The sequence below is a fragment of the Lissotriton helveticus genome, chromosome 3_1 (assembly GCF_964261635.1).
Source record: "Lissotriton helveticus chromosome 3_1, aLisHel1.1, whole genome shotgun sequence".
Lineage (NCBI taxonomy): Eukaryota > Metazoa > Chordata > Amphibia > Caudata > Salamandridae > Lissotriton > Lissotriton helveticus.
Window position 1 is genome coordinate 733,597,039 of NC_136061.1, and position 17,795 is coordinate 733,614,833.

Genomic DNA, 17,795 nt, shown 5'->3' on the forward strand with positions numbered 1-17,795 from the left:
AACTTAGCTTAGAATACTCTGAGTTCTACTGAACCAGCTGTTGTAGCTCCTAGGGCCTAGCACACCCTAAACTACAACTCTAGCAAGGGATCAGTAGGCAAACATATAGTGTAGGTAAGTGCACCACTTACACCTCACTAGAAAAGCATGTCTACCCAGGGAGAATCTACTGAGACTCCCCTGGTCAGTGTTGACCCTCCACAGGCCACTTCAAGATATGCAGCTCTCAGTTTCCAGGAGATGAGACAAATCTGTGTCTCCAGAAAACTGAAGCAGGGGTCTAACCCCACCATTCCCTTTTTAATAGGTCTCTTAGAGACTTATGATGCGAGAAAGCTTTCTCAGCTAGATGGGAATATGCCAGCCTTAGAGGGAACCTCTGGGGATCCAGACCTCCCCAACACTGCTACTGCAGTTGAGGAGGAGGAGGATCAGGAGGAACTCTCTGGGGATGAGGTAGACAAAGGTCTTGAGGTAGTCAGAAGGCTAACCAGGACCAACTTAGACTTACTTGGGCTAGGATCTGGGGGACCCCCAGTACTAACCCGAAGTGGGCCTAACCTTGGAGTTAGGAGAGATAGATCTCTTTCTAGGGACTCCAATAGATCTCTGCACTCTAATGCCTCTTCTCAGGGGAGAAGGAATCCTCCACAGAGGAGATTTACTTCCCCTCAGAGAAGGGAGCATGAAGCTAGGATGAGACAAGCTGAACTAAGGATTGAAAGGGAAGAAATTGCCCTGGCCAAAGAGAAGCTTGCCCTGACAAGAGAGCAGCAGATGAGTGGGTTAGCTCCCACTGGTGGCAGCAATCTCCCAAGAGATAGAGAGAAGGGTTTAGATACTAAACACCTGACTAAAATAGTGCCCCCCTTTAAGCAAGGGGATGATATCCAGAAATGGATGGCTGCTCTGGAGAGGGCCTGCACTGTGCAGTGCATTCCCCAGAGTCAGTGGGCAGCTATACTGTGGCTCTCCTTTGATGGTAAAGGTAGAGATAAGCTCCTCACTACAAGAGTAGAGGATGCTAACAATTACCAGGTCCTGAAGAAAACACTGGTTGATGGGTTTGGTTTAACCACTGAGCAGTACAGGTTGCTGTTCAGAGACACCCAGAAAACTCAGTCTCAGGACTGGTCTGACTTTGTGGATTGTGCCACTAAGGCTTTGGAGGGCTGGTTGCTGGGTAGCAAGGTTACAGATTACACAGGATTGTATAATCTAATGATGAGAGAACAAATTTTAAACAATTGTCAGAACCAGTTGTTGCACCAGCACCTTGTTGATTCAGATCTGACCTCTCCCCAAGAATTGGGAAAGAAGGCAGACAAATGGGTCAGGACAAGGATCAAGCAGAACCAGAACCAGAACCAGGGTGGTCAGAAGAAAGCAGACCAGAAGGGTAATGTTAAGAATGAGCAAAATGACCAGAAGTCTTCACCAGGTCCCCAACAAACCAAAGAGGGTGGGGGTCAGGCTTCCCAGAAGAAGACTCAAGAAGGCCAGTCGAAAAGGTGGTGCCAGTACTGTAAAAGTAAATCTCACTGGTTTAGTGAGTGCACCAAAAGAGGAGGACAAACTCCTGCCACTACAGCCCCTAAGGCAACTGCACCCCCTAGTACAGTCAGTAGTGGTAGTGTACCTCCCAAGGCATTAGTTGGGTTAACCTTGGGTACTGAGGGGTCTGACAACTTAGTTGGCACACTCACTCAGGCTGTCCTTGTCTGTACAGGGGATATGGATATGTCCCCTGAAATAAGTCCCAATACATTGGGCAAATACAGGCAGACACCTTTGATAAATGGCAAAATGGCTCAGGCCTATAGGGACACTTGTGCCAGTGTCACCATGGTGACACCTAACTTTGTGGACCCTGGACAGATCATGCCAGGTACTGATTTCCTGGTGACCAATGCCAGCAATGTCACTACTAGTCATAGTGTGGCAATTGTGGCTTTCTCCTGGGGTGGAGTGAAGGGACAAAAGAAAGTTGTAGTCAGTTCAGACCTCCCAGTTGATTGTTTGTTGGGCAATGATTTGGAGTCATCACAATGGTCAGAAGTGGAGCAGAGGACTCACATGGAGATGTTAGGCTTGCCAGCACATGTGCTTGCTGTGACTAGGTCACAGGCCAGAAGATGCCCCACTGAACAGGTGCTGGATCCTGAAATGATGGACCAGACACCTTCCAAGAAGAAGAGCAGTAAGGGTAAGGCTTTGCCTTCCCCCTTGCCCCAGGTTGAGTATCAAGTCTCTGAGGAGGCTGATCTGGAAGAGCTGAGGGAAACTGAGCCTAAAGAGCTTGAACTTGATCAAGTTGAGTTTCTGGGCTCAGGGGGACCCTCCAGAGCAGACCTGGGGAAGGAACAGTTGAGCTGCCCTTCCCTTGAACCCCTCAGACAGCAGGCTGCTGCTGAGGCTGCAGGGAATGCCACAGGTGCCCACAGGGTATACTGGGAAGATGGACTCCTGTACTCTGAGTCAAGAGACCCCAAGCCTGGTGCAACCAGGAGGCTGGTCATCCCCTTGTCTCTGAGAGGTTTCCTTCTCACCTTGGCCCATGAGATTCCCCTTGCAGGTCACTTAGGTCAGACAAAGACTTGGGACAGGCTTGTCTCACACTTTCACTGGCCCCATATGAATGAGAATACTAAGGAGTTTTGTCGCTCCTGTGTCACTTGCCAAGCCAGTGGTAAGTCAGGTGGCACAACAAAGGCCCCCCTCATACCACTACCTGTGGTGGGGGTTCCCTTTGAAAGAGTGGGGATTGACATTGTTGGTCCAATGGAACCCCAGACAGCATCAGGGCACAAGTTTATACTGGTGGTAGTGGATCATGCCACCAGGTATCCTGAAGCTATTCCACTTAGGACCACTACAGCACCTGTAGTGGCAAGAGCCCTAGTTGGAGTGTTCTCCAGAGTGGGTTTCCCTAAGGAGGTCGTTTCTGACAGAGGTACAAACTTCATGTCAGGATATCTGACTGCAATGTGGAAGGAGTGTGGTGTGAACTACAAGTTCACCACACCCTACCACCCACAATGCAATGGGCTTGTTGAGAGATTCAACAGGACCCTCAAAGGGATGATTCATGGGCTACCTGAAACTCTTAGGAGAAGATGGGATGTCCTGATCCCCTGCCTCTTGTTTGCTTACAGAGAGGTCCCACAGAAGGGGGTTGGCTACAGCCCTTTTGAGCTTCTGTATGGGCATCATGTAAGAGGACCCCTGTGTTTGGTGAAGGAAGGATGGGAGAGACCTCTCAAAAAGCCTGCAACCAACATAGTGGACTATGTACTTGGTCTCCGCTCCAGGATGGCTGAGTACATGGAAAAGGCATCTAAAAACCTTGAGGCCAGCCAGGAATTTCAAAAAGCTTGGCATGACCAAAAGGCTGTTCTGACTGTGTACCAGCCAGGACAGAAGGTGTGGGTGCTGGAGCCAGTGGCCCCAGCAGCTCTGAAAGACAAATGGTCTGGGCCCCACACCATCATTGAGCAAAAGGGAGAGGTTACCTACTTGGTGGACCTTGGAACTCCCAGGAGCCCTCTCAGAGTGCTCCATGTAAACAGGCTCAAGGCATATGTTGACAGGAAGGACATGAGCTTGCTCATGGCCACAGATGAGGGACAGGAGGAAGAGAGTGACCCTCTCCCAGACCTGCTCACTCAGAATCCTGATGATGGATCAGTTGATGGTGTTGTCTTTTGTGGCAGCCTCACTGAACATCAGCAACAGGATTGCAGGCAAGTTCTGCAATCCTTCAGACATATGTTCTCTCTGACACCCAGCCAAACTGATTGGTGTACCCATGATGTTGACACTGGAGACAGTCTGCCTGTCAAGAGTAAAATCTACAGACAGCCTGATCATGTTAGAGACTGCATCAAAACTGAAGTGCAGAAAATGTTGGAGCTGGGAGTCATTGAGCCCTCAGATAGCCCTTGGGCTAGCCCAGTAGTTCTAGTGCCAAAGCCTCACACCCAGGGTGGTAAGAAAGAGATGAGGTTTTGCGTAGACTACAGAGGCCTCAATGCAGTCACTAAGACTGATGCCCACCCAATACCAAGAGCAGATGAACTTATAGATAAATTGGCTTCTGCCAACTTCTTAAGTACATTTGATTTGACAGCTGGGTATTGGCAAATCAGGTTAGCTGAGGAGGCCAAACCCAAGACAGCATTTTCTACCCCTGGAGGGCATTATCAATTTGTGGTAATGCCCTTTGGACTGAAAAATGCACCTGCCACCTTCCAAAGGTTGGTGAATCAAGTCCTCACTGGGCTGGATGACTTCTGTGCAGCCTATCTTGATGATATTGCTGTCTTTAGCTCCACCTGGGAGGATCACCTGGTCCACCTGAGGAAAGTGTTAGAGGCCCTGCAAAAGGCAGGCCTCACTATCAAGGCCACAAAGTGCCAGATAGGGCAGACACAGGTTGTATACCTGGGCCACCTTGTAGGTGGAGGCCAGGTCCAGCCACTGGAGAGTAAGATACAGGCCATCAAGGACTGGACTCCTCCAATCACCCAGACTCAGGTTCGAGCTTTCTTGGGCCTGACTGGGTACTATAGGAAGTTTGTCAGAAATTATGGGTCCATAGTGACCCCTCTTAATGACCTGACAAGCAAAAAGATGCCAAAGAAAGTTCAGTGGACAGCAAGCTGTCAGAAAGCATTCAATGACCTAAAGCAGGCCATGTGCACAGCACCTATCCTAAAGAGTCCAGATTACTCCAAGCCATTCATTGTCCAAACAGATGCTTCTGAGTTGGGTGTGGGGGCTGTTCTGTCTCAACTGAATTTTGATGGTAATGATCAGCCTATTGCTTTCATTAGTAGGAGGTTGACACCCAGAGAGAAAAATTGGTCAGCTATTGAGAGGGAGGCCTTTGCTGTGGTCTGGGCCCTGAAGAAGCTGAGGGCCTACTTGTTTGGCACTCACTTCACCATTCAGACAGACCATAAGCCCCTCTTGTGGCTAAATCAGATGAAGGGTGAAAACCCCAAACTGCTTAGGTGGTCCATTTCCCTACAGGGGATGGATTTTACAGTGGAGCATAGACCTGGTACTGATCACAGCAATGCTGATGGGCTCTCCAGGTATTTCCACTTAGAGCAAGAAGACTCACCTGGTCAAGGTTAGTTTATTGTCCCAAAGTTTGGGGGGGGGGGGGTCATGTAGGAGAGTAGGGTCTGCAATCCTATGATCACCCAGATTTTTGCTTTTTGCTGCACTGGTTTACGACTTTCCCTGGCTGTGGGCCTGCTAATCAGACCCACAGCCTAGCTGTTCTCTCTATCCAAATTGTACTCAGGTACTGAATTGGCACTGGGCCCTCTCCAAGTCCCTGTACCCAGGGCTGAGGTGTACCCAGAAGTCTCCCAGGGGCTGAAGCATGTATTATACCACCCCTGGGCTGACTAACTAAACTGACACAACTGGCTGCACGACAGCTGGGGCAAGGTGGTGTACTCACCCTTTGCTTTAGATATAGTATGCCTATATCTAACCCTAAAATGGACACACAGATCTCCTATCAGTCACTCCTATGGCAGGCCTTAACAATCCTGAAGGCAGAGTGCTTGGAATCGTGTGAGATGGTGCTCTGGCATGAGCTGAGCCTGTCTGCGGCTTTCGGGATCCATCCCTTAGCCGTTTCCATGATATCGCATACCATATACTCTTAAGTGCATTATAATCCTCGCGGTTATATGCCAACTCTGGTATCGCTTTATCAAAACATGTCGAGTAAGGTGTCATACGAATTGGAATACTAACCCCTCGCCAATTCTGGCGACGGGGTTAGCATTCCACCCTTCTAGAGGGACACGACATGTATGTAACCCCTAACCCCGGTTAAAGTCAGACAGAGCCTTAGCATCCACAAAATGGATGCTGCCACCGAGACACAAGTCTGCCCTCCTGCTGCTGGGAGTCCTCCCAGAGCAGGAGATAAGGACAAAGGGTTTCCTGCCAGGGGCGGTGCCAGCACCGTCCCAGACAGGGTTTTGTGTATTGTAGGTAGGCAGGGCTTTAGAGGAAGGTGACTGCACGTGGCACCCCGGTGCTCACTGTGCATAGGCTGGCTGGAACCAGTTCCAGGGTCACTCCAGACCCTGTGCTGGGGAAAAGCCCGCCAAGGAAGTGGGTGTAACCACCCCCCTCCTAGTCCCACCCCTAGGGCAGGACTTAGTCGCGTGCCAGCCCCTTTTTACAGGATAAAGGTAGGAACTGGCCCCCTTCCAAATCAGATCATCTTTGAATCCTGAAACTACTTTCCACGAAAGGAACTCAAGACTTCTTCCTAAGATTTCTCCCTTGTGACTAAGGAGTAGTCACCCTGCATCCGCAGGCACCATCTTAAGAACACTGCGGTCTGATGCAAGTCTCTCCTCCGGATCAAGACTGCCCAGCTCGACGAGAACCGGCTTCCCTGACACCTCTGACCTCTACCCACCTCTACAGCACAGCTGAGAACCGTGGGTGCGACGAGACCTCGAGGGACCGGCCATCGCCAAGACTGCACGACTTCTGCACAGCAAGCCCACCGAGTAAATTCCTGGTGAGTGCTTTGGGGTCCGAGAAGCCCCCACCCTGAGCAGCTCCAGCACCGAAGAGCAGCCCCCCAGCATCTCCACGATCGGCGTGGGGCCCTTCTGCTTTTTGCTGCTCACCGCGTTGTTTGGCTACTAGCCCGCTGGCTTGTGGCCTTCCGAACGACGCCCGACGACAACACTGCTGCTAGTCTGGTTGCTCCAGACTGGCCCTTGCTTCCCTCCAGAAGAGGAGCACCCCGGACCCTCCTGGTCCACTCAAGACGCCATTTTGAGTCCACCGCGTGGGCTTGAATTAGCCAAGGCTTTGTTGCCCAATCCTGGGTTCTTCGACGCCGACAGCTTCATCCATCGTGGGACAGCTCGTACCTCCATCCTGGTCGCCGACAACGCCTCCTGGTCCGTGAGACTACAGAGCCCAGCAGCGCCCACTCACCTGACTGCGGTGACTTCGCCCGGTGCCATCCTGGTGCCCACTTAATCACTGGCTAGTGATTCAAGAACTTGGTCCCCTCTGCTTTCAGGTTTTCTTCTTCCTTGATCCAGGCTTGGATCCATCGAACTTTTCTTCACTGGTCGCCTGCCAGCAACTTCCTTCTTCCAGGCTCCTGGTCCGGCACGAGGATTCCCGACGTCTTTTCAGACCTATGCAGCTGCAGCCCCTGGGCTAGGTAACTTCGGCATTTCGGTGCCCCAGCATAGCCTCACTATCTAAGGGTCAGGATCCACTGTCGTTTTCTCCCTACCAGGTCGGGTTCGCCCGTGAACACTAACTTTGTGAATTCTAGCTTCCATAGACTTTGTCCCGCATCCCGCGTGAGAGTGCACACTCTGCACCCGAGTTCCCTAGGCCTCCTGCTAGTAATCTAAAGGTTCAGTAGTCCAGTCCTAGCGATCCCAAAGCCTCTGAGAATCGTTACTTACCTGCTAGTAATTCGCATTCCACTTTTAGAGTATATGGTTTTTCGTGCCCCTCGGGCATTTGTGTATAACGTGCTAACTTAAGTATTTTCGTAAGAGTTTTGTTGTGTGCTTAGCACCCTGTCCTCATAAAGAGTACAGGGTTGTTGTGATTCTAATAAATACATTGTTTATTTTCATAACACTTGTGTGGTGTCCTTTCACTGGGTGTTCAAGGGGTAATGTGATGGTAAAACAGCTGGCTTAACACGCCCTCTGGAGTCTAAGCCTTAGACTGCTCGTATCCATGCTACTAGGATAGCTGGTCTATAAGGTTGACTTACAACCAATCATCAATAAGGGTTGTTTGGACTGATATATAGTGATCACTAGAATAGTGAACACTGCACATCAGGCCAACTTCTCACATGGCGACTCTGGATTACCTCATGGTAAGGAGTGGAATGGTCAGGAGAGATAGGTTTGGCAGAATAAAATGTGGGTCTTTGTCGCCTGTAGAGACACTCACAAAATTGTCTCATTGGTCATCCTGGGGTTCCAGGTCATAGGGAGCATCAAAAGTTCTAAGTACTGAGGGCTTCTCACCCCAAATGAAGAATGTGTAGAACCCTCCGGGGAAGGAGGTGGTGGCCCATATGGTGGTGGAGGAAGGGGAGATAATGTAGGAAGAGGAAGAGGACGTGTTGAGGGCAGAGGACTGGTAACTCAGTCTTGACGCTTAAGATTTGGAGGTGGAGGGAACTTCAATGCTAGTTAATATTCAAAAGTCAGACTGTTCTTGCGAGGGAGTGTCTTCTGCACCTTTGGTGGAGGCTTTGTAATGACTTTCTACATCTGGGAATGAAAGAACAGTCTAAGCTGTTGAGAATCCAGCTCCTCCTGAATGGCGTTGAAGAATCATCAGCTCCCGGATCCTCTGAGTCTGCCATGAGAACTGGGTACCGAAGGCTGTTTTGGATTCGGTATAGTCTTCTACATCGACCAGTATTATGGCTCTGAGGTGTGCCAGTGCCAAGACCCCAGAGGCTCAGTGGCGGGGTCAGAGTTGAAGTCGGCTCCAAAGTCTTCAGTAGGTAACAGCCAACCTAATTGACCCAGCTTAACTAATTGTGGCTGCGTCCTCGATGTGGGCTCGACACCTGGCCCTTGGAGGAGCGGTGATTGACTTGGTGGTGAGAACTAGTACTCACAGTTGTGGTCTTCGAATGCTGTCCCGGGCCCTTAGAGACTTAGGAGGAAATTGAATTCTGTGCGGAAGGACGCTACTTGCTCCACCTCTGCTCTGCTTCTCCTTCTGCTTACTCTTCTTTTACGTCTTTCGCAAAGATGTCAGGGGTATTGTTGTCTCAGTGCTGTTCTACGGCGTAATGAGTAAGCAGACTATCAACATTTTGGGTGGTCTTTTTAGAACAGAAGGCAGGTGGAGCAGGAGACCTCGATATGCTCCACCAACAGAAGTTGTAAACTGCATGTTGATCTGCACCAGAGTACTTAGAGTAGCACTTTGGACAGTAGCAAAGGGGCGTTTCCTCCATCACAGTGATCACACTCTTGTATAAGGGACCAAACGGGAGAGGCCTCAGAAGGGCGAGAACCCCAAGATGCAGATTCGATGGAGGCCATGACAACTGGAAGTACAAATGGACTGTCTAAGGCTACTGGGAATAAAGGACTCAAGATGCCCAGATGAAGAACTCCGCGATGTTGACTCAGAGTCCCGGTAAAGCACATCTTACCTTCGACAGCAGAAGAAAACAGTCAAACTATGGAGTCTATGCGAATGCGCATTACCAGTCATAGGAGGAGTCTATATACATCATGACTGGAAAGACTTCTTCAAAGAAAAACAAGATGAACAAGTTACTTACCTTCGGTAACGATATATCTGTAAGAAACAGTAGTTAGTATTAGATTCCTTACCTTAGAATATCCCCAGGCGTCAGTCTGGATCCGGAAACTTTTGCGTAGCAGTACCCCTGCGCGTCGGTAGGCGTCGTCTGCAGGCGTCCCCTGCGGCTCCGCGTCCGTCGTCGGCGTCGTGCGCCGTGATGACGTCGCTGGAGTATATAGACGCCGCCTCCGCGCGCTGACGTCAGTTCTTTGCACACAGCTTTTCCGCGCCAGAACACGCAGAGCCATGTGAGAACTAACACTGGTGCCATTTGAAACTAGGGCCCTGAAAGGGATGTCCTTAACCCTAGGTATCAGTTCGCAGAACGGGGAGGATGGGTGGGGCGGTAAGGAATCTAATACTAACTACTGTTTCTTACAGATATATCGTTACCGAAGGTAAGTAACTTGTTCATCTGAAAGAAACAGGTTAGTATTAGATTCCTTACCTTAGAATAGATACCCCAGCAATACCAACCCCGGTGGTGGGTCTGCGAACCAATACAAACCTACACCAGAAAGTCCTGGAGGACCGAACGGCCAAAGGAGCCATCCCTCCGGACTTGACTGTCCAGGCAGTAGTGCCTCGCAAAGGTGTGCAGCGAGGCCCACGTAGCCGCCTGGCAAATGTCCTGCAAAGGGACTCCCCGGCCCAGGGCAGTAGTAGCCGCCGTGGCCCGAGTGGAATGGGCCCGCAGCCCAACAGGAGGCTCCTTCCAAGCCAAAGAGTAGCATGCTTTGATGCACAGGACGACCCACCGAGAGATGGTTCGTTTCTGTACCGCCCTTCCCTTCTTCTCACCCACGTAGCCAACAAACAGTTGGTCATCCACCCGGAACTGGCGTGTGCGATCCATATAAAATGAAAGCGCACGTTTTGGGTCCAGACGATGGAGCCGCTCTTCATCCTTTGAAGGATGCGGAGGCGGGAAGAAGGAGGGTAAGGTGATGGACTGCCCGATGTGAAAAGCAGAAACTACTTTGGGCAGGAAAGAAGGCCTAGTCCTAAGAACCACCTTGTCAGGATGGACGGACAAGAAAGGAGGTTTAACAGAAAGAGCCTGGAGCTCACTCACTCTCCTGGCAGAGGTGATGGCAACCAGGAAGGCCGTCTTTAAGGTGAGAAGACGGAGAGGACAGGAATGAAGCGGCTCAAAGGGAGCACACATCAAGAATGTCAGAACCAGATTCAAGTCCCACTGAGGCATCACGAACGGAACAGGTGGGTACATGTGCGTGATGCCTTTCAAGAACCTCAGTACAATAGGGGACTTGAATAAAGATGGCTGATCAGGTAGCCGTAAGAAGGCGGAAAGGGCAGAAAGGTAGCCCTTGATAGTGCCCAGAGCAGAGCCCTGCTGGGCAAGAGAAAGAAGGAAGAGGAGAACCTCGGAAAGAGGGGCAGAAAGGGGATCCACAGCCTTTGCTGTGCACCATGCCACAAATCTGTTCCACCGGCAGGCGTATACCGACTTCGTGGAGGGACGTCTGGCTGCCAGAATCACATCACAGACTTCAGGAGGCAAGTCGAATGGCCTCAACTGTCGCCGCTCAATCTCCACGCATGGAGGTGGAGGCTGGACAGGTTCGGGTGGAGGACCGTCCCCTGCTGCTGCGACAGAAGGTCCTCCTGAAGGGGCAGGCGGATCGAGGGACCGACTGACATGCTGAGTAGCTCGGGATACCAGTATCTTCGAGCCCAGTCCGGAGCCACAAGGATAACCTGGGCCCGGTCGCGCCTGATCTTCAGCGCTCTGGGTAGAAGTGGTATAGGCGGAAAGGCGTACAACAGACCGCAGCTCCACTCCCGCCGAAAGGCGTCGCCGAGCGAGTGCCGTCTTGGAAACTCCAACGCGCAGAACTGATGACATTGCGCGTTCTCTTCTGTGGCGAATAGATCTAACCACGGCTCTCCCCATTGCTGAAAGAGGCCGTTCACCACGTCCGAGTTCAGACGCCATTCGTGATCCACCGAGCACCGACGGCTGAGTTCGTCCGCCCTGGCGTTCAGAGAACCTGCCAGGTGTTGAACCGTCAGAGTCACACCCTGACGTTCCAGCCATTGCCAGAGGCGCAGAGCCTCCTGGCAAAGGGTCCACGACCCCACTCCGCCTTGTTTGTTGCAGTACCACATGGCGGTGGTGTTGTCCGTGAACACCTGCACTACACTCCCGTTGACAAAGGGGAGGAATGCCTTCAGTGCTAGGCGAATCGCCCGCAGCTCCAACAGGTTGATATGGAGCCGGGACTCCGCCGGAGACCAGATGCCTCTGATCTCCGCCTCTCCCAAGTGGCCACTCCAGCCCTGGAGGGACGCGTCCGTCACAACCACGTGCTCCGGTTGGGGAAGGGAGAGGGATCTGCCTCTGACCCCAATCGCGGTCCGTAAGCCACCACTGCAACTGTCTCGCAGTGCCCTCCGAGATCAGGACATGGTCGGATAGGTTGCCCTGATGCTGGGCCCACTGAAACTTCAGGTCCCACTGCAGAGCCCGCATCCGCCACCTGGTGTGATGCACCAGTAGGATGCAGGAGGCCATCAGCCCCAGAAGCCGTAGCGTCAACCTGACCGAAACCCGGGATAACGGCTGAAAGATGGGAATCAGAGCCTGAATATCCCGAACCCGCCGTTCGAGGATAAACCCGAAACTGCGCCGAGTCGAGAACCGCTCCGATGAAAAGGAGCTTTTGAGAGGGACACAGGTGTGATTTCGGCACATTGATGGAAAACCCCAGCTCGTGCAGGAGGTCTGCCGTCATCTGAAGGTGGTGGACGACTGTTTGGGGCGAGCCCGCCTTCAACAACCAGTCGTCGAGGTAGGGGAAGACTGAAACCCCTAACCGGCGCAGATGAGCTGCGACCACCGCCATCACTTTCGTGAACACCCGTGGGGCGCTGGTAAGGCCGAACGGGAGCACGATAAACTGAAAGTGCTCCTGGCCTACCGTGAACCGCAGGTAACGCCGGTGGGCCGGCAGGACGGGGATGTGAAAATACGCATCCTGCAAGTCCAACGCTACCATCCAGTCTTGTGGGTCTAGAGCAGCCAAGACCTGAGCCAAAGTCAACATCTTGAACTTCTCCTTCCGGAGGAAGCCGTTGACATCCCTGAGGTCCAAGATAGGACGGAGGCCTCCTTTGTCCTTCTTGGGCACCAGAAAGTAGTGGGAGTAGCAACCACACCCTACTTCTGGCCCAGGAACGCGCTCGATGGCCCCCTTGGCCAAGAGGGCCGTAACTTCCTCCTGCAGAAGTGTCAAGTGGTCCCCCGACACACGGTGGTTCTGCGGTGGCATGGCTGGAGGAGTGGACTCGAAGGGGAGGGAGTAACCCCTTCGGACGAGCTGCAGCACCCACCTGTCCGATGTAATCGCGCGCCAGCGGGAGTGGTGAAGGCGAACCCTGCCACCCACTGGTGTCACGTGAGCCCGAAAGCTCGGACTAGGAAGATTTGGAGGCTGCAGCGGGGGGAGGGGTAGACTGACCTCGCCGCTGCCCTCTACCGCCACCACGGCGGAATCCACGGCCGCCACCGCGCTGGGGAGCGTTCTGCGGCGCGTGGCTGGCAGCACGCGTGGGACCGCCCCTTCCTTGGCCACGAAAGGGGCGAAACGAACCCGTCTGCTGGCGCTGGGTCGAAAGACCCAAGGACTTGGCCGTGACCCTGGAGTCCTTGAAGCGCTCCAGCGCGTTGTCCGCCTTGTCACCGAACAGGCGACTGCCATCAAATGGCATGTCCATGAGGGCATTCTGGACGTCCGGCGAGAAGTTGGCAGATCTCAGCCACGCATGGCGACGAATCGCCACCGTCGTGGACATAGCCCGTCCCAGCGAGTCGGTCGTGTCAAGACCACACCTGATCGAGTACCTCGCCGCGTCCCGGCCTTCAACCAAAGCCTGGTTGAGCTTGTCCCGCACTTCCTGCAGGCATTGCGGCAAACACTCCGCGACCGTATCCCACAGGGAGTGGGTGTAGCGGCCCAAAAGGCACGCGGTATTACAAGACCGCAGTCCAGCGCTCAAAGAGGAAAAGACCTTTTTGCCAAATTGGTCATACCGCTTTGACTCCCGATCGGGCGGGGCCGATGGAAACGCGGACTGTGAAGTGGAGGCCTGGATCACCAGACTCTCCGGGGAGGGATGGGTGGAGAGGAAGGCAGGATCGTCCGAGCACGGACGGTGACGCCTGGCAACGTTCCGGTCAACCGGTGCACCGGAAGCAGGCCTGGACCAGGTGCCCAAAAGGACATCCGTCAGGGCCTCATTAAACGGCAGCAGAGGCTCCTGAGGGCATGACTGCGGTTTAAACACTTCGGTCAGAATGTTAGGCTTGACCTTAGCGACGGGGAGCTCAAGGCGCAAGGCCTTGGCAGCCCTCATCAGGACCACCGAATAGGCAGCTCCCGCCTCTGACGCCACAGGGGAAGGCGAGACAAACCCAGGGTTGGGCGACTCGTCCAGACCACTGGCATCACCCAAGTCACCTACCCAGTCCACGTCATACTGGCAGGCACGGGATAAAGGGTCTTCAGACCCCTCCCAACCCTCTCCATACTCGTCCTCATCGCCGTAGTCTGGGTCGACGATATAGACAGGCTCCTCGGAGCCAACGGGCCCCAACGGCGCCGGACTCGGCGTCGGACGATGCCGGTCCGACTCCGCGTCAGGAGCCAGAGAGGGAATGGGGGTGGCGCCGGGGACCCGACGCCGGCCGGAACCGACGGCGGAGCCACGGCGGAGCGCGGAGGCGGCACCACGGGTTGGCCCAATGGAATCGGCGCCGGAGAGGCCGGTAGACCAGCCGGCGACGAACCTGAGGGACCCAGCGGCGCCGAGGCCGGAGCCGTCGGCGGCGTCGAGGCAGGAGCACCCGAACCGCTCGGGCCCCCAGACGGGACCGACGGGCCCGCAGGCGCCGTAGGCCCCGCCGGAGGAGATATCGCCCTCATAGCCATGAGGAACTCAATCTCCTCGCGCGACGCGCCTTCCCCCAGGGACCGACGGGTATGGGGGCGTCGGCGACCCACGCGGGGCCGCGGGGGTGGGGCCACCCGAACCCCCGGCCGCATCACGCGGGATTCGGGGGTATGATGACGACGCCCCGACTTCTTGTGACGCTTACCTGACGAACCGGAGGAATGGCGGCGACTCCCAGAGCGCTCATGGCGGCTCCGCGATCGCTCCCTCGACCGCTCCCTCGACCTCCGACCGGACAGGGACCGCTCTCGACGCGGGGCCGACACTCTGAGCTCGAGCAGCTTGCGGGACCGCTCCTGTCTAGCTTTGCTAGTCAAGGCCCGGCAGTCGACGCAAGACTCCACGTCGTGGTCCGCGCCCAGGCACCGGAGGCAGAGTCGATGGTGGTCGGTGACCGACATCAGGCGGTCGCACCCGTCGCAACTCTTGAAACCGGGCATCCTACCGGCACCGTAGAAGAAATAGGAATTAATCAAAAACTTGGTCAAAAGACCGGAGTACTGCTCTTCGGATCTGCGCTAACTGGCGCGGAAAAAAGAAGAACTGACGTCAGCGCGCGGAGGCGGCGTCTATATACTCCAGCGACGTCATCACGGCGCACGACGCCGACGACGGACGCGGAGCCGCAGGGGACGCCTGCAGACGACGCCTACCGACGCGCAGGGGTACTGCTACGCAAAAGTTTCCGGATCCAGACTGATGCCTGGGGATATTCTAAGGTAAGGAATCTAATACTAACCTGTTTCTTTCAGATGTACATGCCCAAGCCCAACACTAGATGGCAGGAGTATGAAGAGCACTCATATCTACAGCTACACATGCCACAAACATTTATTTACAATTATAACAAGAAACCCTTCAGTAACAACGTTTTAGCTACTATGCCTTATTTAGGTCTGAATATCTATCAAGTATTCTTAATAAACGTACACTATCTGAAGGAGTTTCTGGAAAAGAACTCAAGTGATGGAGGACTTGCTTAAAGAAGCAAAAACTAAATAAAGTTAGCTGTAACTGGCGTCATGCTTAAGACATTTCTACAACTAGGTACAGTTTCAAGGAAGACTTAAAATACTTCTGTAATTACATTTCTTTTTAGAGGTTTCCTATTTTAGCAGGCACCTTACAAGTAAAGAATATCCACGGTCATAAACATACACAGACAATTTTTCCAACTTTTTAGGCACAATTTTTATACTTAAAAATACCAATATGCTTTTGTATGCATCATTTTGTGCAACCAAAACTAAATGAGACATAAAATAGCTTAAAGAGAGAAATAAATGTCATACCAACTTCACCCCAGTGAAAAGGATTGGTGCCGCCTGTTGTGCAGTTATACACTATGATGTTCCTCGGTCTGAAAAAGAGAACAGCAGAAGTAAGTATACAATTTACAAAGGTAGGGCAACCTTACACCATAAAAGCATTTTCATTTTCTGGATCCTTTTCAATCTACGCAGCAGAAATGTTTCAGAAAAATGACTCAACTGAGAGAACAACAAAGTGCCAATTCTAACATATCGACAATGATAAAACCATAAACTTGGTCTAAATTCATGATGAGAGGTTGGTTATGAAAGGTGATCCACATTGTATAGTAAAAATCCACAGTGAGTTATTTTCTCTACTGGAAAATAATTGATTTATAACTTTGTGTTCAAATGTCTGCAAAGGATGCCTCACACATCTATACAATCTATAACTGTAGTGTTCAAATGAGGCACAAGCTATGTCAGGCTCAAATTACAAACGAGGAATACTTATAAGAGGAGGAAATATAACTTCTGGAAAGCAAGTACTAAAGTGAAGCATTAATCCATCAAATTTGCCTTTTCCTCATCTAATTCCAAAGAAATAAGTAACAAATTTGCTAACAGAATATTCTTTGGAATAACTTGGATTCATATATTGCGCCATCACATAATGGGGGAACAGTGAGGCAAAGGGGGGAAAAAACGTATGCAAATGGCATCTAAATGGACTAAACAAATAAAGGGAACTATAGAGGTTATTTGCCATACGCACTAAATACCCAAAATAAAGGTAAAAATAAAAGTAAACTGATGTGCATCAAAGTTCTTGAAGGAAAATGTAAATTATATTGCGATTTTTTTTTATTATAGCAAACTTAATTTTATCAGCACATTTAAAGCACATATCTTTCACCCGCATGGCTTTGAATATAAATATGCGCAAAGCCATATCCAACTAATGATAACACATTGAGACCTAAGCCATTGCAAGGGATCAAAAGATCAGATTTAGGGGTTACTTTATAAATATTTCAATCTTCAACTATTGAAATAATGGATAACCAGATAAAGTAAGTTACTTGAGCATCAGGAAATCTCCAATGTTTAGCAAGCACATCCCTAGCACATGGAAGTGTGAAGGCCAAGTGAAAAGTAGTCCTGAAAACTAAGGAAGGCAATTAGAAATGTAACCAAAACGATTGCCTACAGATACATGATCCATTTGGATAGAGTGCAGGTGGTAGTGTCATGAGAATGTAAGATTTGGTTGATCTTCAGAAATAAATTTCACTATATTTTGGCAATATGTACATTTTTTTACACTATCTGCAACTGGTACCTTGCCTGCAAAGGTGGTAGTTTAGACATGCCCAAAACAAAATAGTTATTTTTACCCAGAGCTTTTTGATCGCTTTGAATAAATAGTCAAGGACCACTTTATAACAACCTCTTCACAGCATATGACATTCGGACCATGGATTTCAAAGTAAGTTGAAAGTAAGAAAGACATTTATAAGGAAATTTAGTATCAGCTTTCGAAGAAAAGAGGGATGTGCTAAAAAAAAAACCACTGTTTAGAAATGTTGTGAAGGACCCATATTAACAAAGCATGTATGATTGTAACCCTACATTCTATAATAATACCACCCAAAAAAAATCCCAGATTTTTCAATTGCAAAAAAATGATTTCTTAAAAAAGCCTCAAGAAAGTTATTCACAAGAGTTCTTAAATGGAAATCTGAGAAGGGCATGTCTTCTATTATGGGAGCATCGCCAGTTTGAGCCCAATAGAGGGGGGCAATTAGTCCTTCTCAGAGAAAGTCAATCTACCTCCGCCTTCAGAAATATTTGTTAAGGCACTTCCAAATCTTTCAGAACACAAAGAAACAAGGTTGGTGACTGGAATTAGCAATCCTCTCACTCTTGTCCTCTTCTGATTAGCTTACACCAACTCAGACAGGGTCATCATCACTCTCTGCCAAGTCATGCTCCTTTCTTCATAAGCAGCTGTTTTCGGACTGGCGTTTTGCTAAATAAACTAATTTCCCTGAATACAAGTGCACCCAGGTGGGAGGGAGCTGCTTTTTGGTTTAATGAGACAATACAGAGCAACATGCCAATTCATAAGCCTTTAGTTCCTTTCTCGAACCCTTCAAGTAAAGCAAGCTAAAATCATTTAAAATTATCACTCCAGCA

The 17,795-nt window shown here is 51.1% G+C and overlaps 1 protein-coding gene across 5 annotated transcripts in view; it reads right to left on the minus strand.

The window, feature by feature from the left end:
- Positions 1-17,795, minus strand: part of FAR1 (fatty acyl-CoA reductase 1) — a 564,623-nt gene that overhangs the window by 192,628 nt on the left and 354,200 nt on the right. For all 5 annotated transcript variants that reach the window (XM_078680901.1, XM_078680904.1, XM_078680905.1 and 2 more), the window contains one exon: positions 15,636-15,703. In XM_078680901.1, coding sequence (XP_078537027.1) covers positions 15,636-15,703 — 68 coding nt within the window. The remainder of the gene's footprint in view (positions 1-15,635; positions 15,704-17,795) is intronic.